This window comes from Lynx rufus, unplaced genomic scaffold (genome assembly GCF_022079265.1).
Source record: "Lynx rufus isolate CCGP_SWC_20201006 ecotype Redwood Valley unplaced genomic scaffold, mLynRuf1.p SCAF_15, whole genome shotgun sequence".
NCBI classification, from domain to species: Eukaryota; Metazoa; Chordata; class Mammalia; order Carnivora; family Felidae; genus Lynx; species Lynx rufus.
Genome location: NW_025814829.1, coordinates 33,116,263 through 33,143,760, shown reverse-complemented (window position 1 = coordinate 33,143,760; position 27,498 = coordinate 33,116,263). Strand labels below are relative to the sequence as shown.

At 38.4% G+C, this 27,498-nt stretch overlaps 1 protein-coding gene across 1 annotated transcript in view; it reads right to left on the bottom strand.

The window, feature by feature from the left end:
- Positions 1-6,069: 6,069 nt before the first annotated feature.
- Positions 6,070-27,498, bottom strand: part of FLVCR1 (FLVCR heme transporter 1) — a 36,301-nt gene continuing 14,872 nt past the window's right edge. Inside the window, exons 4-10 of the mRNA XM_047076823.1 lie at positions 22,533-22,600; positions 20,712-20,815; positions 11,090-11,200; positions 10,485-10,590; positions 9,944-10,055; positions 8,485-8,552; positions 6,070-8,329 (exon numbers count right to left, since the gene is read on the bottom strand). Coding sequence (XP_046932779.1) covers positions 8,240-8,329; positions 8,485-8,552; positions 9,944-10,055; positions 10,485-10,590; positions 11,090-11,200; positions 20,712-20,815; positions 22,533-22,600 — 659 coding nt within the window. The 3' untranslated portion in view covers positions 6,070-8,239. The remainder of the gene's footprint in view (positions 8,330-8,484; positions 8,553-9,943; positions 10,056-10,484; positions 10,591-11,089; positions 11,201-20,711; positions 20,816-22,532; positions 22,601-27,498) is intronic.

The window sequence follows — 27,498 nt, the reverse complement described above, 5'->3', positions numbered from 1 at the left end:
AAAACAATGGTTACAAAGCCCGTATAACAACATGGAAAATGCCTGTTAAATACGCAAACTGCTTTATACTATGTTAAATATGCAAATTGCTTTATACCTACATGAGATTACGCATGCATGTGAACGAAAAGGGAACAAGGAGAAATTGTTGCATAAAGGTAGTGGACTCGTGGGTAGCTTCCTTCTCAGCTTGTTGCTTAATTTCTTTTGTTGTGGGTTGTGCAGTAACACAGAAACCATTTTTTCCCTGCCTCCAAGAGCGTCTCAGTTTTGTTCTGTGGTGCCCAAGTTCCTTTGATTCCCATCCTGTCTGTCCAGAGCTCACCATCTCTTTAGAATTTAGTTTTGTGTCATTTTCTTTGCCCAGTGTCCAGTGTCACACCCACGTGCACACGGAAGTGGTTAAATACTTTGGATATCAATGATTTTAATGGCAGTTGCTATAAATAATGTCAAGTTCAAACACTTAAACACACGCTCTCCCAAATCAGTCCACTGCCTCTCAAGTGTTATCAGCACTCAGTCCCTGTTTATACAGTTTCTCACAATGAGAGTCACAGTGGATGGGATTTGTTAAGGATCTACTCTGTGCCTTCCACTTAAATTTAATCCTCACCTCAAAACCTGCAAGGTAGGAAGTATTATTCTAGTTGGTAAGGGAAGAAACAGAAATTCAGAGTTTAAATTACTTTCCCAAGATCATAGTCATGTTTCTCACCTAAGACCAGGTTCCCAAAGGCCATGTTTTTACCCTACGTACCATGACGGATGCTTTCAGAGGGCCTATGGTGCACTAAAATAATGTGCATAAATAACATAATCTAACCATACAAGGAAACTAAACTGTCTTATGAATAATAGTACTGAGGACTGCATAGGTTTGCAGGCAATGAATCTATGCCCATGTGACATTTCTCCAAGGATGTCTTTTCTAATACTAATCTCCTGATGGTGCATTGGGAGCCTCTGTCCATACATAGATCCTGCCCTAGACAGGATGATCCAGAGCTTATCTGTCTTAGTTTTGGGTCAAGAATATGTTTTGAAGGATTCAGGCTTTTTGCTGAAAAGGAAATAACTCTCACTCTTATTTCAACTTAGTTTTTGTGCATCATGAGGCTTTATGAAAGCTTAATCTGTCAGTTAATCTCAGGGATTAGGAGCCATTTCAGTCCCCAGAAGAACCAGACATTTCCCAGAGAAAGAGAGGCGCTCAAGCAGCATTTATCAATCAAGACCCAGAGGCTCCAACCAGAAATCAAGTTCCTTTTTAATTTTTTTTTTAAGTTGAGAGAGAGTGTGTGCGCACATAAGCAGAGGAGGGGCAGAGAGAGAGAGAGAAAAATCTTAAGCAGGCTCCACACTCAGCACGGAGCCTGACTTGGGGCTCGATCCCACCACCCTGAGATCATGACCAGAGCCAAAATCAAGAGTCTGACGCTCAACCGAGCCACCCAGGCGCCCCAGAAATCCAGTTTCTACCAGCTTCTAACAGTTTGTTCTCTTTACAATGACCATTTCATCATGGGCTTAAAAAAACAAATGAAAGGGAAAATGCAAATGAATACTTAAAACAATATCAGGCATTTGTCTAAGTGGAAAATGAAGCTCACACACCTTATCTTAATGATTCCCGCTCCCCTATGCCCCCCACCCCCCATATCGTTCTCCTCCTTTATCAAAGGAGGGCCTCCAGACCATGTCTCCTCCTCCCTTCCATTCAAACCTGCTCAAGGACATCTCTAGACCTTAGTACAGATTTAAGAAAAGATATCCCCTCTTGGTGGTCAGTGTGCTCTGAAACCTTACCTCTCTTTGGGGACACAAAGGTATTTTATCTCCTGTGAGATGTCAGAAAGGCATTTTCCAGGCACAGGATCCTATCAAGAACCCTGAAGTCACTTCGGGGCAGATTGTCACCTACACAGATGACTGTCTCCCCTTGCAGAGAGGGAGGGGCAGCATGGTATAGGCAGGTGTCTTGGTCCTGAAAGCTGACTGGGCAGGTGGGTCACAGGAGAAACTACTGACTTCAGAATGTGTTACTTATCTATACATCTTTGCCTGCTGTGGAAAATAAGAACGGTATCTTTTTTTTTCCCGGATGAAAGTTTTTTCCACTGACAATCTAAATGTCATTCTAGTGATTCTCAATGGGAACTGAGAAAGGTCTTAGATTTTAAAGGCCCTGTTTACTAGAGGGTAATGGTAACAACGCTATGTACTCGTTATATTTCATGTCTCACCTTAACATTTAGCTATTTATAAAACCAAATAAAACTGGAAACTTCAGCTTGAAATACCGCACTAATTATAATTAAAGTAGTATGAAAAGAGGTATGGGTAACATTTTTTATGGCTTCCAGTTTATTCTCTTCTCTTTGGCTGCCCAGTTTTTACCTTTCTTTCCCACAAGCTCCTTTCTGTCTCCAATGACTCTTCCTCCATCTGTCTCATTAGAGGCCTTTGATCTTTGACCTTGTTCTGTCCACTCTCCCTAGTTTCTCACATTGTCAATTGACTGCATTGATGACAGCCAATCTCTTTTCTAGAAGAGTGGTTCTCAAAGTGTGGTTGGCAGAACCTTAGGAGTCCCCAAGACCCTTTTCAGGGAATCCGTGTCAAACTCTTTAATAATACCATAGAGAAATGATTTGCCTTTTTCACTGCTTTAACATCAGGAAAACCTGCATCTACCAAAACAAATTTTAGGAAACTCACATGAGCTTGACTGCTTCCCAACACTTAAAAGCCTTTCTGATGAGATCAGAGGTATTAACAAATGTGACTTATCTGGCGTCATATAATGAGATATATCAATCTTTTTTTTTTATTTTTTTTTAACGTTTATTTATTTTTGGGACAGAGAGAGACAGAGCATGAACGGGGGAGGGGCAGAGAGAGAGGGAGACACAGAATCGGAAGCAGGCTCCAGGCTCTGAGCCATCAGCCCAGAGCCCGACGCGGGGCTCGAACTCACGAACCGTGAGATCGTGACCTGAGCTGAAGTCGGACGCTTAACTGACTGAGCCACCCAGGCGCCCCAGAGATATATCAATCTTTTGAAGAGCTGCGTAACTCAGTGAAGTAATACTTTCCAAATGCCAGTGCATAATGTTACAAAACCATGCACTGTTAAAGATCTGTTGGAAGTACAAGACAGACCATTGGATGTTAATGTTAACAAAATAGGAAAAGTTTATTGATATGGCTTCAGATTCCACATAGCAACTAACCTTTAAGATACTACCAGTTCCAACTTGCCACAGTGTCCAGAATACCTACAATTACCTGAAAAGACTGTTAAAATACTTGTCCTTTTCCAACTGCACATGTGCACAAGGTTTTTTCTTCAAACACATCAAAGTAGCGTATCTCTACAGACTGAAGGTAGGATCAGGTATGAGAATCCAGCAGTCTTCTATGAAGCCAGACATTGAAGGCTTTTGTAGTCTTTAGAGATTGAAAAGTATCACTGTTCTCACTATATTGGTTTTGGAAAATAGTTATTTGTCATAAAAATGTAATTTATGTGATGATGTAATGAAGTTATTTTTAAATGAATAAAATAGTTTTGTTTTAATTTCTAGTATGATAAATATTGACAGCTATAACTCAGAAAAACAAAAGTTCTTTTGGGTTCCTCAATGATTTTTTTTTTTTTTGATGTTTATTTTTGAAGGAGAGCTAGAGCATGCGTGGGGGAGGGGCAGAGAGAGGGAGATACAGAAGAATCTGAAGCAGGTTCCAGGCTCTGAGCTGTCAGCACAGAGCCTGATGTGGGGCTCGAACCCATGAACTGTGAGATCATGACCTGAGCCAAAGTCGGACACTTAACTGACTGAGCACCAGGCGCCTGATGTTGCTCAATGATTCTTTTTTTTTTTTTTTTAATTTTTTTTCAACGTTTTTTATTTATTTTTTTTGGGACAGAGAGAAACAGAGCATGAACGGGGGAGGGGTAGAGAGAGAGGGAGACACAGCATCGGAAACAGGCTCCAGGCTCCGAGCCATCAGCCCAGAGCCTGATGCGGGGCTCGAACTCACGGACCGCGAGATCGTGACCTGGCTGAAGTCGGACGCTTAACCGACTGCGCCACCCAGGCGCCCCTCAATGATTCTTAAATGTAAAAGTTTTCTGGGACCAAAACCTTTGGAAGTCACTGCCGTAGGTAGGCTAATCTTTCATCCAGCCTCCACTCTCAATCTCACCATTTCCTGAATCCTTGCCAACCAGTTTATTAGTCCTCCAGGACTAGCTTCAGGAGGATGTGGAAGGGGCAGCCCCTTGCCAGGTCATTCTCCTCCTCCCTAAGTGTCTTCTCTATGCTCTCTCCCCAGAACCTCAATTTTTCTCAGTGGTATTCTTTTGGGCAGAGAGAGAGGAGAGGGGGAGAGTCCCAAGCAGGCTCCACATTGTCAGTGCAGAGCCCGACAAGGGGCTTGAACCCATGAACAATGAGATCATGACCTGAGCTGAAGTCAAGAATCAGACGCTTAACTGACTGAGCCACCCAGGCACTCCTGATTGGTATTCTTTTGATGTAAGTCACTTGAACTTTTCTCTTCAAATCCAAATACTTTTAAGTGGTAATATGTTGCTAGTTACCAATCATTAATGCATAAAAATAGTAGCCAAAACGTTTGAGTGTTGGCTATGTCAAGCTTTCAGCTAAATGTTTTTTCATGTATTATCTCACTGACTCTTATGAAGAATGCACGTCCATCATATCTATTTTTTAATGAAGAAAATTAGAGTTTGGTTTTATTATGTTAATCAGCAAGGTCTTGAGAAAAAATTAACACCTGCTATAGATATAAGGTACCACGCAGGCACATGCTCCCAGGAGAAACGGGTAAAGTCTGAAGCTTAGGTGTAGTGTCCCAGATGGCTCCTTGTAGGCACCTATCTGCCCAAGGAGGGGTCAGGCACCAAAAAGCAAGGGGAGGAGATTAATCCCTCCCTGCTGTGCTGTTTGAGCACTGACCCTGGTGAACTTGGTCTCCTTGTTGTGCTCCACAAAACACTTGCTCCCTCCTTGGCTCATTCTGAAATCTTACAGTCCCTTTCCACTCCCCATGTGTACCTAAGTATCAGAACTTAGGGGTGCCTGGGCGGCTCAGTCGGTTAAGTGTCTGACTTCGGCTCAGGTCATGATCTCAAGGTTCAGGGGTTCGAGGCCTGCGTTGGGCTCCGTGCTGACAGTGAGGAGCCTGCTTCACATTCTGTCTCCTTCTCTCTGCCCCACCCATCTCCCACCTGGCTCACACTCTCTCTCAAAAAATAAATTAACAGCTTAAAATTTTTTTCAAAAAGCCACACAAAATTAACATTAAAAAAATAAATTTATTTCAGGTCTGAAACACTGAAGAACAAGCATACAGACAAACAGTACAAAAAGCAAAATTTCAAACATGAAAGATGACTTCATACAGACAGGAATTCTTCTGGCATATTCTGAGTTTACATATAAACAATATTTTAAAGACATTTCTCCAACATTCACAAAAGGCAAAAGCTAGTATTTTTCTTTTCTGCATAATTTATAAATGCAACAGCTTTTGAAAGCATCCAATTTCTTTCTAAAATTATTTTGTTAAAATTTACAGAAGTGATGGTTACCCAACTCTATTTTCCAAAGATCAGACATAGAATTATATGACATTTCTTGTTTCACAAATTACAGGCAACTTTAACTCAAAATACAGAAAAATTATCAATTCATTTTGCATTTTGTCACATCCTATTTCATCCTTTTTCTAATCAACAAAGGAAGATACACATGACATATATATGCATATGCTTTTCGGAAATAAAGTATTCCAACCTTTATCTGTAATTTTTTTTCAAAAGCTAGGGAACTCAACAAGTACATGATTGTTTAAAACAACACTGATAGTTCAAAAATAAAAATAATTATTTAGGAGGGATCTTAGGATATATTTTTGGTCATAAAACCTATAATGTAAATATCTAAGGAAGTTAATGATTCAGCATATTCTGCCTGAGCTATCACCAACTGAATAAAAAAGCTAAAAAAAAAAAAAAAAAAAAAAAAAAAAAAAAAAAAAAGATTTTAAATCCCCCAGATCCACAAAGTAACAATCACAGCTGTTAATCCAATTCTCTAGGGGATTTTTCTCTAGCTAGATTTAAGTTCCCACGGTACCTGATTTGGTCTACCCCATGATGAATGGCATTGAAGATGCAAAAAAGGTCTTTGAGATCAAAGTGAATACATTCATTACATGGATAAGGAAAACGCTGCCCAGAGAGTGACAGGGACACAGACCCAGGTCTGTGACCCAGACAGTCACAGACCCAGAGCTTCTGATTCCCAGCTAAGTTCTTCTGGTGACACATTCTCCAGGTAAGATTCTACATCATTTACTGTCATTTGATTACAGAGAATGTTATAATATCAACATAAAGCAATGCATATAATCTGCCCAAATCAGAATCGCTAATTTACTTCAAGGGCACACCTGATTGGCTTTTTGTTGTTGTTGTTTATGTGGACATAATGTAAATATTATGGCTGTTTAGATGTTAGTATTCTAAAGATATTCCCTATGAGCTTAGAGAGTCAGGACGTGAACAACATGTAAATTCTCATTGTAAACAAAACGCAGTGGTAGGCACTGTAGAAGCACATTTGGTCCTATTCTCCTTACCCTGAGCATGTGAAAGAGCAGACTTTTGGAACAGTATGTACAGTCGGGTGAAGAAAGGATACACTCCCACAATACACTGCAGGAGCACATACCTGGGCACAGTATTCCTCAAAGGAGAATGGTCATACAGATGTTCGTAGAGAATTAAAGCATCTTAAGAGGTCTTCACTAAATGAGAACTCCTAGGCTAAGTCACCACAGATTTCTTTGCAATACTGAAGCAAAAGTATTAGGGATGATACAAGAAAACATGAAAAAACCAGTAACACATAGGATGACATTGTCTTACTACAAAGTTATATATATAGGCATACCTCATTTTATTGTGCTTTGATTTACTGCACTTCACAGATATTATGGGTTTTTTTTTTTTCCAACAACTTGAAGGTTTGGGGCAACCCTGAATTGAGCAAGTATATTGGTGCCAATTTTCCAAGCATTTGCTCATTTTGTGTCTGTGTCACATTTTGTAATTCATGCAATATTTCAACCTTTTTCATTATTATATTTGTTTTGGTGACCAATGGTGGTGATTATGAGTTACTGAAAGCTCAGCTGATGGTTAGCATTTTTTAGCAATAAGTCTTTTTTCACTGAAGGTATGTCCATTGTTCCTGCAGTCTATTGCACACTTACTAGACTACAGAACAGTGTAAACATGACTTTTATGTGTATTGGGAAACCAAAGAATTCATTTGAGTCACTTTACTGTGATATTTGCTTTACTCTGAGTGGTATGGAGCTGAAGTGACAATATCTCCAATCTTGCCCGTGTTGAAAAAAGAGTAAGCAAGGCAGTGGGTACAAAATTACTGTCAAGTTGAAGTGAGAAAATAGTATTAGCATTTATACCATGGTTGGAAGGCAGTGCAGAGAACTCAAGACAATGAGTCTGTCTGGGCCCCTTAGCTTCATTAGAATTCAAGTCTAAGACCAAAGTCATGGGTTCAACCTGTTCCCACGATAGTTTTGATGGCCACTGACAGTACACATTACAAAGCACTGTTTAACAAGAATATAAGAAATGGGAAAAATCTTAGAGGTTCTGTGCAGGTGTCATCCCAGTGCTGTCCTTTGATGGGCCAGGAGTGTCGTGTTGGTGTAATGTACTCCTACTGAGGGTCACTGGACAGTAGATCAGAACAATGGAAAGGAGCCAATTAGGAATATATTGGTCACTTGGTTCTAAATTGCATGAAGTCCTATGTGATTTACGGGGATTAGGCCTCCACATTATCATTTCAGAAAGCCTTCCAACCTTCCATTTTCTACAAAGAAACAAAACAAAACAAAACACAACAAAACCACTTTTGGAAAATACACATCAAGAAGCTTACTTTCAGGTTGACAAGAGAGGACTATGAATGGAAGGCTCAGTTGATAAATGGTAGTGTTAATATGAGATGAGCCAAAGTCTGCTAAGCAAAATATTGCTTAAGGTTACAATTAAGCAAGATAATAATTATGGGTCACGTAATAATTTTCAAGGAAGTATCCATATCCCATAACGTTTAAACCAAGCCTTACTGCTCAAGTATCGCATGATGTTAACTTTTTTTTCACCTCAAATTGCCGATTCTGACTGCTTGGACATCACAATAGTTTTTGATTCTTGATCTGTGGGACTATCTTCAACTGTATCTTCAACTGGTACCTGCAGAAAGAATCAGGAAATAAAAACAACTTACAGCATCTGGCATCTGCCATTATGGCAGATCAATGATTGGCTCAGGAATACAAAATAGCTGACTAGCAGACAGGTTTCACACATTTCTCAATAGTTTAATCATAAAAATATTCATTACTTACAGCTTTAATATCACCATTTGCAATTCCTATATTTATATTGTGTCTTCTGAGATCAGACTTGATTAATGCTGAAACAGAAAAACCCCAAAGAGTTGATGTTACCAAAGAGCATATATGGATATGCTTTTCTCTAAGCGGCACAAAGTCTTCTTTGATATTGTCAAATTTAGCACACTGTAGTACCATAATATCCAATAGCATCCTTGTAGCATGAAATAATACCAGGGCCTCTCTAAGCCATAGCTTAATTAGCAAATCATTCATTAATGAATAAATACAGGATGCTAGGAACCAAAGATGAAAAGCACAATTCTTTCCATAGAGCACTCGCCCATCTAGGTAAATATTACCATGCAAACAATTATAACACTGTAGGATAATTGCAATAATGCACATATGTACAAGGTACAGTGGGAACATGGGAGAAAAAAAGCCCATGTCAGTCCAGAGAAAATTCAGGGAAGGCTTGCCAGAGAAGACATATTTGCATTGAAACTTGAAAAATGAGTAGGAACTTGTCAAGCAGGTAAGAAGAGAGAGGAAGGCATCTAGGCAGGCAGCAAACAGGATATGCAAAGAATGTGAGACAGGAATAGAACAGCCAAGAATTTGGCACCAGAGGGAGTTTGGGATCATTGGAGCATCAAGGACAAGGGAGGAGGCAGGAAGTGTGGTTTGCTTGGTAGGTATCCGTACACCGTATAAGAGTTTAGCTGCCGTCTGAGGAGGGAAAAGGACTGCAGAGAGAAATTAACACAGTGAGATAACAGTAGAAGCCAGCGTGGGTGTGGAAACACTGTGGACATTAAGCCTTGCTTCTAAATCCACTTTTATGCTCATGCACCCGGACAAAGTACGGATTAAAGTCCTTTTCCACGCTCCTTCTCTAAAAGTTGGGCCCCGCCGTCGTTCCTGCCCATGTCTATTCCGATTACACCTAAGAAGTGTACGAACTGACTAACCATCCCTTGTGCCGTTTCCACCGCCACTCATTCTGGTAACCGCTGACGTGACTGGGCACGTCCTAAGTGCCAGACACCAGGCTAGGAGCTTTTCATGAACCACTTCAGTTAATCCTCATAGCAACCCTCTATGGCAGGCTTTTTAATACCCTATTACGTGAATGAGAAAAGGAGGATATGAGAGTTTAAGCAATTTGTCTAAAGTCACACAGCGAGTGAGCAGCAGAGTCAGAACTCGAGTCCAGGTCTGCCGATTCCAGATCTTTACCGACTCTTCATACGCTGGCTTTGGTTTTTATGCATAGTAATGGTATTGAAGTTAAAATCTGAAAAATTAATTCATAGATTCATATCCTTGGGAAAAAATAAGTAGTATAATCCCGCTTTTTATTTCCTCTTTCCCTTTGAGTTCTGGAAGCCACTGAGAATCAATATACGTGAAAAATATAAAGACGATATGACACAAGTACTTTTGTCAGGAAAATACCCTCATTTACCTGTTAAAATGATGCCTAGAAACATCCAAACACAGAGGAAAATGTTTCCTGCTTTAGGACTATAGTCTGTTGTGAGTTTTCCTTGAGCCAATGTGAACAGAATTCCAAATATCTAAAAAAAAATAAGAGGAAATAATTGTTGTTGAATTTGCTTCTTTGAAATAAGTGTAATGTTTTCCTGAGAACTTTTCTTAACTATTTTATTCATATGATTTGGAAAGGCAGAAAGTTTAAACTTCTTATTCACTAGAATACCCAGTAAACTGGGGCGCCTGGGTGGCTCAGTTGGTTGGGTGACCAACTTTGGCTCAGGTCATGATCTCGCAGTTCATGAGTTTGAGCCCTGCATCGGGTTCTGTGCTGACAGCTCGGAGCCTGGAGCCTGCTTTGGATTCTGCGTCTCTGTTTCTCTCTGCCCCTCCTCCACTATGCTCTGTCTCTCTCTCTCTCTCTCTCTCTCAAAAATAAATAAACATTAAAAAAAAATTTAGAATAGTCTGTAAACTACTCATCTCAGATTTAAGAGAGGTCAGGGGTTTACCTGTGCGGCAGCATTAAGAAGACCAGATGAGGTGCCTTCAGATTCAGGGTAAGTGATTTCAACAGCAAATTCAAAACCCAATGGGAGGTAACCAGTCATGAAGAAACTACGAAAATAAATCCAGAATTACAGAAACAATTAACTGAAGGACAATAGCATACACTGTGGCAATCATTCTACTTCTCAGCCCTATTCTAGTGATCAAATAACTAAAGATTTTGAACTTGATGTGTGAAAGCAAGCCCCTATTATTATTCACCAATCAGTCCAAGGACAGAAGAACTGAAAAGCAAAGCAGTTCCCAAGTTTTCCTTTTTCTGAAAAAAAATTACCTCTGATTCGCTAAGTCAGTTGTTTTTCTAACTAAATAATGTTACCCGGACTAAGTAAGGCTTATCATTTTTCACCTGTCATATATACCAAAAAACATTTTCAAACTTTTTGTATTCTAAAGAATTACAAATTTATATGCACAGCACAGATTCTTTAAAGTTTAAAATATTTCTAAGGACATTTGGATGAACTAAAAATTTAAAACCATAGTAGTAATATTTCACAATTATAACAGCATGCTATCATTCCCCCTAAACACGTTTGATGCTTACCCAAGCACCCCTCCAGTAACAAACACAACGATACTGTATCCAAGGTCCAATGTGAAAGTAAATATAACCATTCCAAGAAAAGATAAAATGTAAACTATCAGAGTAGTCTGTCTAAAACAAAAACAAAATTGTTAGTATTTTGTCTGATTTTCCTAGGCATATAAAAATCATGTTACTAACCATTGCTCCGTCCATACAGTAATAAATTCCTTGGTTTTCAAAATTAGGTTTCCCTTATATGGAAAAATGTTTCCACCAAAGCATTGACTTTATTTACTTTTATTTTTTTATAATTTATTTTTTAATTTACATCCAAGTTAGTTAGCATATAGTGCAACAATGATTTCAGGAGTAGATTCCTTAATGCCCCTTACCCATTTAGCCCACCCCACCTCCCACAACCCCTTCCAGCAACCCTCTGTTTGTTCTCTATATTTAAGAGTCTCTTATGTTTTATCCCCCTCCCTGTTTTTATATTATTTTTGCTTCCCTTCCCTTATGCTCATCTGTTTTGTATCTTAAAGTCCTCAGATAAGTGCAGTCATATGATATTTGTCTTTCTCTGACTGATTAATTTCGCTTAGCATAATATCCTCTAGTTCCATGCACATAGTTGCAAATGGCAAGATTTCATCCTTTTTGATTGCCGAGTAATACTCCATTGCCGAGTTATACTCCACGGACCCTTGGGCTCTTTCCATACTTTGGCTATTGTTGATAGCACAAAGCATTGACTTTAAATTTTTTTTTTTAATGTTTATTTATTTTTGAGACAGAGAGAGACAGAGCATGAACAGGGGAGGGGCAGAGAGAGAGGGAGACACAGAATCGGAAACAGGCTCCAGGCTCTGAGCTGTCAGCACAGAGCCCGACGCGGGGCTCGAACTCACGGACTGTGAGATCATGACCTGAGCCGAAGTCGACGCTTAACCGACCCCAGGCGCCCCAAAGCATTGACTTTAAAGCTCACGTTTATAAAGCTTACATTTAAGATTCAACAGCAGCAATCAACAAAACTCACACCACATCCAGTGTTCAGACAGGAAGGAATATTCATATGGATAAAATAATTTTTGTGCCACCAAATGGGATAGTTCTGTAGCTGTATCTCAAGATTCAGTTCAAATTTTACCTCTTCCAAAACACCTTTCCTAACCACTGCAGCTTACAAAGTTATCTCTTCTTCCAAGTTCCCTTATCGTTTTAGTAGCTACATAACTGTCACGTGACAGACATCTATTGGACTTATGACATTGATTTTAGTCTGTTATATTATTATTTTTTCATATATGCATGCCTTAGTTTCCCCTTTTAGACTACAAGTGTCTTAAAGACAGGGATCATATATTGCTTGTCATAATTCCTAGACGAATTATGCCCACAACAGAAGTTTGGTGAATGAATGGCAGTTACTCTGAGAACAAAATCAAGGCCAAAAAGAACATATTCCTATGCCTAGCAAGTTTTCTAATTGTAAAGTGGGCCAAAGACTATAAATAAATTTAATTCTTTACATATGTTCCCTTCATCTACAGATTGAATGGGTTTCACTGTAAGCTAACATTTCATAATAATGAAGCCACAGCAAGTACTATCTTAAATTATGGGAAAACTATCTTGGAGAATTTCAACATTGGAGGTCTTTGGAAGGGCTTACATAATGGTATCAAACAGATCTTGGGCCTTGAAAGGTACAGAAGATATATAGGTGACCGTTCCATATTTCATTCATTCATTTTATTTCCTTCTATTCATTTATGCACAGTTACATTCATTCATTTCTCCCAAGCATATGGGGAGTTTCTGCCTGTTAAAAAGTGTAGCTACTGTTGGCCTAGGGGCCCAAGATGGAAGGCTAGGAAGACCCTGAACTCATGTCCTCCCACAGACACGTAGAATCCATGCATAGAGCAATTCCTCCTGAAGAAGACCTTAGGGCTGATTGAACAGTTTCTGCATAATAGAACATAAAGGGACCATGTAGAGAACAGCAAGAGAGACAGAGACAGGGTAACAATGGGAACCCCACTGCAGACCCTATGATTTGCAGTAGGAGAGATATCACAGAACTGTCCCCCATGCAGATTCGTCTGGCCTGGGGCACAGCAACATAAAAAAACAAAACAGTGGTTTAAAGGGCAACTTTTACTACTAGAACATCTACCAAACAATGGGGAAACTGCTGGAACTCACTTTGGGTTTGGAGATGCCAGTGAGCACCACTGTTTACATTCCTCCTCCCCCTGGAGAGCACAGATGGGAACAGAGTCCAGGCCCCTAGCACACACCAGCTCCAGCTGTCCTGCAAGGGGAACCCTCCCAGACTGTATCTGCTCCAACTCTACTTGTCCCACCAGGGTGGCCTTTGGCATGGAGCACCCCAGGATCTTTGGCCTGGACCAAATCCAGCTCCAGCTAATCAGCCAAAGCAGCCAGGCACACAAATTCTACACAGGGGATGTTATTACGTAAGTCCACTCCTTCAAGACCAGGAGAGGTAGCTCTTCCACCCAACTCACAGAAACAAACACAGAAGGTCAGACAAAAGAAGGGAGAGGAATATGTCTCAAAGAAAAGCATAAAAGAGAAATCTCAGAAAAAGAACTAAACAAGACAGGGATGAGTAAGTAATGTACCTGACAGAGTTCAAAGTAATGGTCAGAAAGATACTCACAGGACTTGAGAGAAGAGTGGACGAACTCACTGAGAACTTCAAAAAAGAGACACAAAATATAAAAAAGAACCAACCAGAGGTGAAGAATATAATGACTGAAATGAAAAACAAACCATAGGGAATCAATAAGCAGATTAGAGAATGCAGAAGAATGAATCAGAGATCTGGAAGATACTCAAGCTGAACAACAAAAAAGAAAAAAGAATTTTTAAAAATAAGGAAGTTAAGGGACCTCTGGGACAACATCAAGCATACTAACATTTGCATTAGAGAGGTCCCAGAAAAAGAAAAGAGCAGAAAACTTATTTGAAGAAATAATAGCTGAAAACTTCCACAACCTGGCGATAAAAAACAGACATCCAATTCCAGGAAACAAAGAGAGCCCCAAAGAAGATGAACCCAAGGAGGACCACACCAAGGCACATAATAATTAAAGCGTCAACAAGTTAAAGAATCTTAAAGGCAGCAACAGAAAAGAAAATACTTATGTACATGGGGAGCTCCATAAGGCTATCAGCTGATTTCTCAGCAAAAACTTTGCAGGGCAAAAGGGAGTAGCAGGATATATTCAAAATGCTGAAAGGAAAAAACCCACAATGAAGAATACTCTACCGGGCAAGATTATCATTCAGAATTCAAGGAGAGATAAAGAGTTTCCAAGACAAATAAAAGTTAAAGGAGTTCATCACCACTACACCGGCCTTACAAGAAATGTTAAAGGGACTAATGAAGCCCAACACAGGGCTCGAAGCAATAAACTGTGAGATCATGACCTGAGCCGAAATCGAGAGTCAGGTGCTTAACCAACTGAGCCACCCAGGTGCCTCTAAAAGGACTACTGTAAACAGAAAAAAAAAAAAAAGGGCCATAAATAGAAGATAACTATGAAAGGAAAAAATTTCATTAGCAAAGGCAAACATATAGTAAAGGAAGATCAATCACTTATAAAGCTAGTATAAAGATTAAAAGACAAAAGTAGCAAAATCAATGATATCTACAAAAATTAGCTGAGGGATAAAAATTAAAAGATACAAAATATAACATCATATACCTAAAAAGTGGAGGGGGGAGTAAAAAAATAGTGCTTTCAAAATGCGTTTCAACTTAAGCAACCATCAACTTCAAATAGGCTGCTATATACATGGGATGTTATATATGAATCTCATGGTGACAACAAACCCAAAACCTATAATAGATACACAAAAAATAAAGAGAAAGAAATCCAAGCATAACACTAAAGAAAGTCATCAAATCACAAAGGAAGAGAGCAAGAAAGGAAGAGAGAAGAACTACAAAAACAATCCTAAAACAATTAAAATGGCAGTAAGTATATATGCATCAATAATTACTTTAAATATTTTTTTTGGCGGGGGTGGGGGGCACCCGGGTGGCTCAGTCGGTTAAGCATCTGAACTCAGCTCAGGTTGTGATCTCACAGCTTGTGAGGTCAAGCTCTGCACTGGGCTCTGTGCTGACAGCTCAGAGCCTGAAGCCTGCCTCAGATTGCTTCCTCCTCTCTCTCTCCCCCTCCCCTGCTTGTGCTCTGTCTCTCTCAAAAAATAAATAAACATTAAAAAAAAGGTCTAAAAATATCTTTTTTTTAATGTTTTATTTTCTTCTTGAGAGCCAGAGATGGAGCATGAGTGGGGGAGGGGCAGAGAGAGACCGAGAGACACAGAATCTGAAATAGGCTCCAGGCTCTGAGCTGTCAGCACACAGCCCGACATGGGGCTCAAACCCACAAACTGTGAGATCACAACCTGAGCTGAAGCTGAACACTTAACTGACTGAGCCCCCTAGGCACCCCGCATCAATAATTACTTTAAATGTAAATGGACTAACTGCTCCAATCAAAAGACATAAGGTGACAGAATGGATAAAAACAAGACCCAACTATATGCTGCCACCAAGAGATTCATTTCAGACCTAATGACACATACAGATGTGAAGGGATGGAAAAAGATATTTCATGCAAATGGATGAAAAAAATGCTGGGGTAGCAATATTTAGGTTAGGCAAAATACTTTACTTAAAAAAAAATTTTTTTTAACATTTATTGTTGAGAGAGAGAGAGACAGAGAGAAAGAGACAGAGCATAAGTGAGGGAGGGGCAGAGAGATAAGACACAGAATCTGAAGCAGGCTCCAGGCTCTGAGCTGTCAGCACAGAGCCTGATGCAGGGATTGGATTTGCAAACCGTGAGATCATGACCTGAGCCAAAGTCGGATGCTTAACTGACTGAGCCACCCAGGCGACCCTAGACAAAATACTTCAAAACAAAGATTGTAAAAGGAGACAAACAAGGGCATTGCATAATGATAAAGGAATCAATCCAACAAAAAGGTATAGTAATTGTAAATAACTATGCACCCAACATAGAAGTCCTAATTATATAAAGCAAATATTAACAAACATAAAGGGAGAAATTGAGTAATACAGTAACAGTAGGGGACTTTAACACGCCCCCCCCATACTTACATTAATGGATAAATCACTCAAACAGAAAATAAGTAAACAGTGGCTTTGAACGATCCATTAAAACCAGATAAACTTAACATACATACAAAGCATGCCATCTAAAAACAGTAGAATACACATTCTTTTCAAGTGCACATGGAAAATTCTCTAAGATATATCACATGTTAGGCCACAAAACAAGTCTCAATCAATTCAAGAAGACTGAAATCATATCAAGTATCTTTTTTGACCACAATGGTATGAAACCAGAAATCAAGAATAAATTTAAAAATTGTAATGATGCCTGGGTGGCTCAGTCATTTAAGCATCCGACTTTGGCTCAGGTCATGATCTCACAGTTCGTGAATTCGAGCACCATATCAGGCTCTCTGCTATCAGCACAGAATCTGCTTCGGATCCTCTGTTTCCCCCTCTCTGCTCCTACCCTGCTTGCTCATGCTCTCTCTCTCTCTCTCTCTCAAACATTTTTTAAAAATACAAGAAGAAACTGGAAAAAACACAAACACATGGAAGTTAAGCAATATGCTACCAAATAACCAAAGGGACAATGAAGAAATCAAAGAGAAAATTAACATACCTGGAAACAAATGAAAATGGGAACATAGTAGCTCACAATCTTTGGGACAAAGCAAAAGCAGTTCTAAAAGGGAAGTTTATAGTGATACAGGCCTTCAGAAGCAAGAAAAATCTTCAAAAAGCAAGAAAAATCTCAAATAAACGATCTAAAATTATACCTAAAGGAACTAGAATAAGAACAAAGAAAGTCCAAAGTCAGTTGAAGGAAAGAAATAATAAAGAACAGAGCATAAATAAATGACATAGAGACTATAAAAGATTATGACACTAAGAGCCAGTTCTTTGAAAAGTAAGCAAAATTTACATACCTTTAGCCATTCTCAACAAGAAAAAAGAGGAGACCCAAATAAATAAAGTCAGAAATGAAAGAAATTACAACTGACACCAGAGGAAAATAAAGGATTATAAGAGAATACCATGAAAAATTGTATGCCAAAAAATTGGACAACTTAGAAGAAATGGATAAATTCCTAGAAACATGTAATTTTCTAAGACTGATTCAGGAAGAAGTAGAAAAATCTAAAGACTGGTTGTTAGTAACAAAAATGAATCACTAATCAAAAACCTCCCAAGGGCAAAAGTCTAGAACCAGATGAATTCACAGGTGAATTCTACCAAACATTTAAAGAGCTAATATCTATACTTCTCAAACTATTCCAAAAAATATAATAAGAAGGAACATTTCCAAATTCATTTTATGAGGCCAGCATTACAATGCTACTGAAACCACACAAAGACCTTACAAAAAAGAAAATTACAGACTAATACCCCTGATGAACACAGCTGCAAATCCTCAACAAAAATATTAGCAAACTGAATTCAACAATACATTAAAAGGCTCAGGTAGGATTTTTTCCAGGGATGCAAGGATGATTCAATAGCTGCAAATAAATCAATGTGATGCACCACATTAACAAAATCAACAATAAAAATCATATGATCAACTCAACAGATGCAGAAAAAACATTTGACAAAATTCAACATTCATTCATGATAAAAGCTTTCAACAAAGTAGGTTTAGACAGAACATACTTCAACTTAATAAAGCCCATATGTGACAAAAATACAGTTAACATCATAATGATAAAAAGCTGAAAACTTTTCTTTAGATGAGGAACAAGACAAGAATGGCCATTCTCACCTCCTTTATTCAAAATAGTATTGGAAGTCTTAGTCACAACAATCAGACAAGAAAAAGAAATAAAAGGCATCCAAATTGGTAAGAAGGAAGTAAAACTGTCCCTATTTGCAGATGATATGATACTATATATGCCTAAAGACTCCACCAAAAACTATTAAAACAAATGAATGAATTCAGTAAAGCTGCAGGATATGAAATTAATATACAGACTCTGTTGTGTTCTTATACAATAATAACAAAGTACCACGAAAAGAAATTGAGGAAACAATCCCATTCACAACTGTATTAAAAAGAAAATGAAACTACAAAAACCCCAAATAGCCAAAGCAAACTTGAGAAAGAATAAAACTGAAAGTATCATAATCCCATATTTCAAATTATACTACAAATTTACAATAATCAGAACAGTATGGTACTGGCCCAAAAATAGACACAAAGACCAATAAAACAGAATAGAGAGTCAGAAATAAACCCACGCTTACACAGTGAATTAATCTATAAGAAAGGAGGCAAGAAACATTGTCTCTTCAGTAACTGGGTGCTGGGAAAACTGGACACCCACATGCAAAAGAATGAAACTAGAACAGTTCCTCACACCATACACAAACATAAAATCAAAATGAATTAAAGACCTAAATGTAAGACCTGAAATCATAAAACTCCTAAAAGAAGACACATAGTAACCTCTTAGACATTCTCCTTAGCAATATTTTTCTGTATTTGTTTGCTCAGACAAAGGAAACAAAAGCAAAAATTGGGGCGCCTGGGTGGCACAGTCGGTTAAGCGTCCGACTTCAGCCAGGTCACGATCTCGCGGTCCGTGAGTTCGAGCCCCGCGTCAGGCTCTGGGCTAATGGCTCGGAGCCTGGAGCCTGTTTCCGATTCTGTGTCTCCCTCTCTCTCTGCCCCTCCCCCGTTCATGCTCTGTCTCTCTCTGTCCCAAAAATAAATAAACGTTGAAAAAAAAAAAAAAAAAGCAAAAATAAAATATTAGAATTATATCAAACTAAAAAGCTCTTCTATAGCAAATGAAACTGTCAAGAAAAGGAAAAGGCAACTTACTGAATGGGGGAGAGATTTGCAAATGATATATACAATAAAGGATTAATATCCAAAATTATATAAAGAACTAACACAACTCAACACCAAAAAACCAAAAAATTCAATTAAAAATTGAGGACCAGAATAGACATTTTCCCAAAGGCATATAGATGGCCAGCAGACACATGAAAAGATGCTCAACATCACTAATCATCAATGAAATGCAAATCAAAACCATAATGAAATGTCACCACATACTTTTCAGAACGGCTAGTATCACAAACACAAGAAATAACAAGTGTTGGTGAGGATGTGGAGAAAAGGGAATCCTTGTGCACTGTTGGTAAATGTAGCTTGATGTAGCCACCATGGAAAACAGTATGGAAGTTCCTCAAAAAATTAAAAATTGAAATACTACATGATCCAGTAATTCTACTTCTGGGCTTTCCCCCAGGAAAATAAAAACACTAATTCAAAAGATATGTGCACTCCTCTTGGGATGAGCACTGGGTATTGTATGCAAGCAATGAATCATGGGAATCTACACCCAAAACCAAGAGCACACTGTATACACTGTATGTTACCTAACTTGACAATAAATTATGTTTGAAAAAATAATAATAAAAGCTAGAAAATGAGAAAAAAAAGATATGTGCACTCCTATGTTTACTGCAGCATTATTTATAATAGCCAAGATATTGAAGCAACCTAAGTGTCCATTGATAGATGAATGAATAAAGAATATGTATGTATTTACATACATAAATGAATAAAGAATACACACACATACAATGGAATATTAGCTGTAAAAAAAGAATGAAATCTTGTCATTTGCGACAACATGGATGGACCTTGAAGGCATTATACTAAGTGAAATGAGTCAGACGGAAATACAGAAATACCATATGATTTCACTTACATGTGGAATCTAAAAGACAAAATGAATGAACAAACAGAAACAGACTCATAAATACAGAGAACAAACTGGTGGTTGTAGGAGTGGGGGGGCTGTGGGCAAAAGAGGTGAAGGAATCAAGAGATACAACCTCCAGTAATAAAATAAATAGGTCATGGGAATGGAAAGTACAGAATAGGGAATATAGTCAATAATATAAGAACTTTGTATAGTGACAGATGGTAACTACATTTATCATGGGGAGCATTTAGTAATGAAAATAATTGTTCCCCTATGTTTACTGCAGCATTATTTACAATAGCCAAACTATGGAAGCAGCCCAAATCCATCAATAGATGAATGGGTAAAGTATATACACACAATGGCGTATTATTCAGCCATAAAAAAATGAACGAACTCTTGGCATTTGCCACGACATGGATGGAGCTAGAGAGTATAATGCTAAGCGAAATCAGTCAGTCAGAGAAAGACTAATACCATATGATTTCACTCATATGTGGAATGTAAGAAAGAAACCAAACAAAGGAAAAAAAAGAGTGAGAGAGAGAGACAAACCAAGAAACAGACTCTTCAGTATAGAGAACAAACTGATGGTTACCAGAGGGGAGGTAGGTAGATAGATAGATAGATAGATAGATAGACTTCACTTAGAAGAGAAGGGAATCTAAGAACGTCTAAAATCCAGGTCTTTCCATAATAATAACACTTCTTAAATTTATGAAAATAAAAATCACAGTCTCCATTAAACCCAAAATACCTTAGGTTGTACACCGTACATTTATCTACCATCACTTACTTGTATATTTTGGTATAATCAAGCCAAAAGCCACAAAGAATAGAGCCCACCATTCCAGCCACTACCAATGTTAGCCCAATCTTTCCAGCATTCACTTCTTCTCCCTTAAAAAAATTTTCATAAGAAGTTAATCAGATACTTCTTGAATGGATCGAGAAGATGCGGTATATATATACACAATGGAATACTACTCAGCAATCAAAAAGAACATCTTATCATTTGCAACAATGTGCATGGAACTAGAATATATTATGCTAAGCAAAATAAATCAGAGAAAAAGAAATATCATGATTTCACTTATATGTAGAATTTAAGAAACAAAACAGATGATGAACATAGGGGAAGGGAAGGAAAAATAAGATAAAATGGAAAGGGAGGCAAACCATAAGAGACTCTTAAATACAGAAAACAAATTGAGGGTCGCTGGAGGGGTGACAGGCATTAGTGAGGACACTTGTTGGGATGAGCACTGGGTGTTACATGTGAGTGATGAATCATGGGATTCTGCTCCTGAAACCAATACTACATTGTATGTTAATTTGAATTTAAATAAATTAATTAAAAAACAAAATCAAGAGAAGTTAATCAGATACTTCTAATTCAAATAGATCTTTCACATTCCCATACATTCCACAGTCAATGGAAATAATCAGATAAAATTAAGCATAGAATATAGTAGGAAATTTAGTATATCTGTTAGGTGAGTGGGTTAGGGGACAGGTAACGAACATGTGAAGGGCATTCTATTTTCAAACCAGAAAAAAAGAAAACCTAAAATGTGGGAGAAATCAAAAGAAATTTTTCTCATTCCTCCATGGTTAGAAAATGCAATGATCTTTGTTAGAATTCACAGAAGTCTGAGGAGATTAATCTGTTTTTATATATTACAACTGCTTTCTCCTTTCAAAAGGAAAGAGAGGTCACAGCTTGATATTTACTTCTTTATATTTGGATGGGTTTCTTTTTTTTTTTTTTTTTTAAACGTTTATTCATTATTGAGAGACAGAGCATGAGCAGGGGAGGGGCAGAGAGAGAGGGAGACACAGAATCCGAAGCAGGCTCCAGGCTCCGAGCCATCAGCCCAGAGCCCGACGCGGGGCTCGAACTCACGGACCGCGAGATCGTGACCTGGCTGAAGTCGGACACTTAACCGACTGCGCCACCCAGGCGCCCCGGATGGGTTTCTTTTAAAATTGTCTCTTTGTCTTTTCCCATATAACCAGTCACATTTTTTTTAAAAAGTATTGAGTGCCTGGGTGGCTCAGTTGGTTAAGCATCTGACTTCAGCTCAGGTCATGATCTCGCGATCAACGAGTTTGAGCCCCATGTCGGGCTCGGTGCTGACAGCTCAGCCTGGAGCCTACATCAGATTCTGTGTCTCCCTCTCTCTCTGCCCCTCCCCCGCTCATGCTCGCTCTCTCTCTCTCTCTCTCTCTCTCTCACTCAAAAATAAATAAACATTAAATTAAAAAAAAGTATCAAAAAAAGACTTAGGTATTATCACTGTAATAATAACCTCTGCTTTCCATTTTGTGTGCTTTATAAATTAGATTAAATGTATTCTCAGTTAAAACAAATATAAATCTCTTAAAAGCAATAAGGTCATAAACCTTTTTTTTTTCAAGATTTTATTTTTGAGTAATCTCTATACCCTATGTGGGGCTCGAACCTACATCCCCGAGATCAAGAGTCGCACACTCCATTGACTGAGCCAGCCGGTTACCCTATAAATCTTTAATCTTATGATCACACTAACAGGAATCACACTGCTTAAGAAACATTCTTGGCCAGGCATGTGACACAGCACAGACAGACACTTACCTTGTAATATGTCAATATCATTTGATTCAATAATGTTGAGACTGAATAAAATGCTCCAGTTATGATACCTACAATAACAAACAGAAAATGGTAAATGCACCACTTACTAGTTCATAATGTGATATGAGCACTCTGGGGCAATTGTGAAAATAGCATGTATTTCCTAGACAGCTGACAGAAAACTAAAATCTCTTGCCATTCCCTTTCAGGATATGGAGTGATCAATTTAATACCTAAACTTACTAGAGATTACAATAGTAAAATTCTGTCATTACATCATTTATTATTACTTAGACTCAGATATGCCAACCATAAATAATGTCTCCATGCGTAACACTGTATATAGCCATCAAGCACTGAACGGATTGCTTATTGAGCACCTACAGTGTACTCGAGCTAATGAATGTTCAAACAGAAGACAGAATCCCTACTTCAGAGATGTCACCCCTGCATCAAAGACTTCAAGGCAATTAGTAAAATAATATTAATTACAGAATATGTAAAAAGGGAAAAATAAAAACAGCTGGTTATCAGAAAGCACATGACTACGTTTGAATCTTGAGGATTCCTGGCATATCTTGCATGACTTTAGGTAAGCCTCTCAACCTAGCAAGACTTACGTTTATTCTTTCTCTTTATTATTAAATATCTCAAGCATAGAAAATAGTGTAGATAGTAGTTTAGCAAATACCCTTACTCATCACCCAGCTTCATAAACCCTTAACATTTTGCCATTTTTGCTTTAATTTTTTAGATCTTCTCTAATCCTGTTCTTCTCTCTTATTCTTTCTCAGAAGTAACTCCTTTCCTGATGTCAGCGCTTATCGTTTTAGATATTATAATATATGTGTATCATCTGCAGCTTGCTCTTATCACTCAATATTATGATTTTGAGATTTACCTGAGGCAATACTTTAAATTCTGGTTCATTAGTTTTCTCTACTATTTAATAGTCCATTGTGTGAAAAATACTGCAATTTAATGATCTCTTGCAAAGTCAATAGACACTTAAGGCTTTTCCCTATTTTTTGCTATTTAAAATAATATTGCAATGAATATTATCTTTTTGTTATTACATATAAGGATTTCTCTAAGTCTATATCTAGGAGCAGAATGTCTATTTTCTGGATAGAGCCAAATTGGTCTTTCGAACAGTTTTATCAGTTTATACTACTCGCAGAGTTCCTTTACTCCATATTCTTGCCATACTTGTTTTCTCTAGATTAAAAAATATTTATTTTTTTGCCAACTTGAATACATGTAATATTATTTCTTACTCTGTCTTGATTTGCATTGCTTTGATAAGTAATAAGGTTTAGCATCATACATGAGTAATACACAAACACATAAAGGCCTTCTGGTTCCCTTAAATTGTTTGTTCTCTTCTCACTGAGTGGTATGAGCTATTTTTACATTGTAGGTGCTAATCCTTTGTTGGTTATATGCACCACAGACACTTTCTCATGCTTTATGTCTTGTCTTTTCACTTTTTATGGTGTCTTTTCATTTCATTTTATTTTTTTCTACTGTTTATTTCTGAGAGAGAGAGAGAGCAGGGGAGGTGCAGAGAGAGAGAGGGAGACACAGAATCTGAAGCAGGCTCCAAACTCTGAGCTGTCAGCACAGAGCCCGACACGGGGCTTGAACTCATGAGCTGCAAGATTGTGACCTGAGCTGAAGTCAGATGCTCAACAGACTGAGCCACCCAGGGCCCCCCGTGATATCTTTTTAGAAAAGACCATTATCTTAATGTAATCATACTTATCAATCTTTTTCTTTAGGGTTTATGTTTTATTATTTTTTAAGATTTTATTTTATTACAATTTTTTTTTATTTTAATTTTTTATTTTTGCGAGAGAGAGCATTGTGTGAGTGGGGAAGGGGCAGAGAGAGAGGAAGACACAGAATCCAAAGCAGGCTCCAGGCACTGAACTGTCAGCACAGAGCCTGATGTGGGGCTCGAACCCACGAACCATGAGATCATGACCTGAACTGAAGTCGAATAGTTAACCGACTCAGCCACCCAGGTGCCCCATTTACTTTTTTTATTTTAGAGAGAGAGGGAGTCTAAGTGAGGGAGAGGGGCAGAAGGAGAGAGAGAGAGAGAGAGAGAGAGAGAGAGAGAGAGAGAGAATCTTAAGCAGGCTCCATGCTCAGTGCAGAGCTCAACATGCAGCTTGATCCCACGACCCCAGAATCATGACCTGAGCCGAAGTCAAGAGTTGGATGCTCAACTGACTCAGCCACCCTGATGCCCCAAGATTTTATTTTTAAGCACTCTTTATACCCAACGTGGGACTTGATACTCACAACCTCGAGATCAAAAGCTGCATGTTCTGCAAGCCAGCCCGGTGCCCTTGTGTTTTTTACATGAGAAATTCTTTTTAAGAATACTAAAGCCAGTTTCTAAAACGTGCTTCTAAAACTTTAAAGTTCTAATTTTTACCCTTTGGTCTTTAATCCACTGCGATTCACTTTTTGTTCATGGTATGACATAGAGAGCTAATTTGACTTTATTGCTCAATTATCCCAGGACAATTCGCTGTATAGTTTCTCTTGTACCAAACATCTAGTTTTCATATATGCACCTTCTAGTCATTGGAGATGACTGCAAATACAGCAGTCCTCTCTTGTGTGCAGGGGATATGTTCCAAGTCCCCCGGTGGATGCCTGGAACTGCAGAGGGCACCAACCCTATGCATACTGTTTTTTCCTATACATACATACACACCTATATTAAAGTTTAATTTATAAATTGGCAGAGTAAGAGATTAACAACAGTACCTAATAATAGAACAGAACAATTATAACAATATACAGTAATAGAAGCTATGTGAATGTGGTCTCTCTCAAAATCTTATTGTACTGTTTTCGTCTTACTATGGATTAAAGACAAAGTGCCTATGTGATGAGATGAAGTGAGGTGAATGACACGGTGTGACTGAGTGTCAGGCTACCACTGAGCTTCTGTGGACAGGCCAGAAGGAGTTGCCCCTGCTTCCTGACTGCGGTTGATCACGGGTAACTGAAACCACAGAAGAGGAAACTAGGCACAAGGGAGGATCACTGTATAGTGGTTTTTTTCCTTCCAGGTACCTAGTGCCATGGCCATATGACTTTAAATGTGAGCAAAAGTGACGTTACCCATTTGCTGTCCTAGTAATCACAATAGTCTGTGCCAAGATGTCATCCTGGATCCCTGAGTTAACTGATGAGCAGAGCCTTGCTGCCGATTCACAATGGACATGTAGTATCGGCAATAAATACATTTTTGATGTGTTAGGCCACTGAGGTTTTTTTGGCAGAACTTCATTGCTACAATACAACCTAGCCTGCAAACAGACACAGGGGTAGATCGCTGGGATCTCTACTCTGTTGCGGTAACCTAACGGTCTGTCCCTTGATTTTACATGGCATCTTAATAATCATTGTTTTATATGTCCTGATATAAGAATGCGCCCTCAACTTGGTCTTCAACAAAATTATCTTTGCTCTTGGCCCTTACTTCTCTCACAGGAATTTTAGAAGTAGTCAAGTTCCATTACAAACCCTGTGTATACAGAAGATTGCAAAATGAGACCTATAGCTATCTAAAGATCATATCAAAAAACCTTGAGTAACTGGCCTTTGTTGCTCATGTCCCATTGAGTTCAGGAATATATAGGGACCCAGCTAGGTTAGCCTGGAGAGGCCAAGGAAAACAAAGAAGCCCTGTGCTCTGGCCTGGGGGTCCTCTACTGCGCTGTATCCTATGGGATCTTGAATCTATTCCAGACCGGAGTAAGGATAGCAAGAGTCAGGATAAGAATTGTAATAGCAAGAGATATTGTTATCTGAGCCTAGAATATATTATTTTTCTGAGTTTCAGATAGCAAGTAGCAATAGTTGGCATAGTAAGGGATACAATTTTCTCCAAATAGCCCTACCTCAAAAACAATGTTAGCTTGGACTATTTGGTTCCTAAGTTTTGGATATTGTATATAATCCTGAAAACCTATCTCAGGAGTATAGTCCCTATCCAGATCATCCCATGTGCAACTCTGCTCCAACTTTCAATATATAATACTAGACATGGAAGGAGACAGGTGCACTGCTAAAAGGTGTGATGTGACTCACTCATTCAAAATTATGATCCCTAACTCTTACTCCTCTGATGAAGACTATGAGGTCAATAAAGTTTTCCAACTGTCCTGGGGATTATTATTAATCTCCACGGTTTTTCCCATCCCCTTCTTTCTAATTCCTTCAACAAGTAAATTCTGTTTAGTGTCCTAATTAGTGTCTGTATCTGGCTTTTCTGTCAATTCAAATCTGCAACTGTCATTTATTAATACAGTGGTTCTGTAACGTTAACTGCCATCACTATAATCTCAAGTCTTCTATAAACATAGCTCTCCATTTAATTGAGGTCTTCTCTGGTCTTTTAATGTGTTCTAATTTTCTAATTTACAAGGTTCTTTTGTTGGATTTTTTCCTAGACATCTTATAGTGTTGGCTGCTGTTATAAAAATATCTTTTTATAGGAATACAATTCTTATCGGGGTGCCTTGGTGGCGCATTCATTTAAGCATCTGATTCCTGATTTGGGCTCAGGTCATGATCTCATGGTTCATGGAATAGAGCCCTAGGTTGGGCTCTGCCCTAAGTGTGGAGCCTGCTTGGGATTCTCTCCCTCCCTCTCTCTCTGCCCCTCTACCCACCAAAATAAAGAAATAAACATCTTTTTAAAAAGGAATACAATTCCTATAAATACATAGGAATGTAGCTGATATTTTCACATTGTCAGATTATCTACTAATCTTGCTGAACTCATTTTTATTAGTTTTAATAGTTATCTGTAGGTTCTCTTGCATTATTTTTATAGATCAGGGGGTCAGTAAACATTCTCTGCAAAGGGCCAGACAGTAAATATCTTTAGCTTTGCAGGTGCTGCGGTCTCTGATGCAACTACTCAGTGCTACCCTTG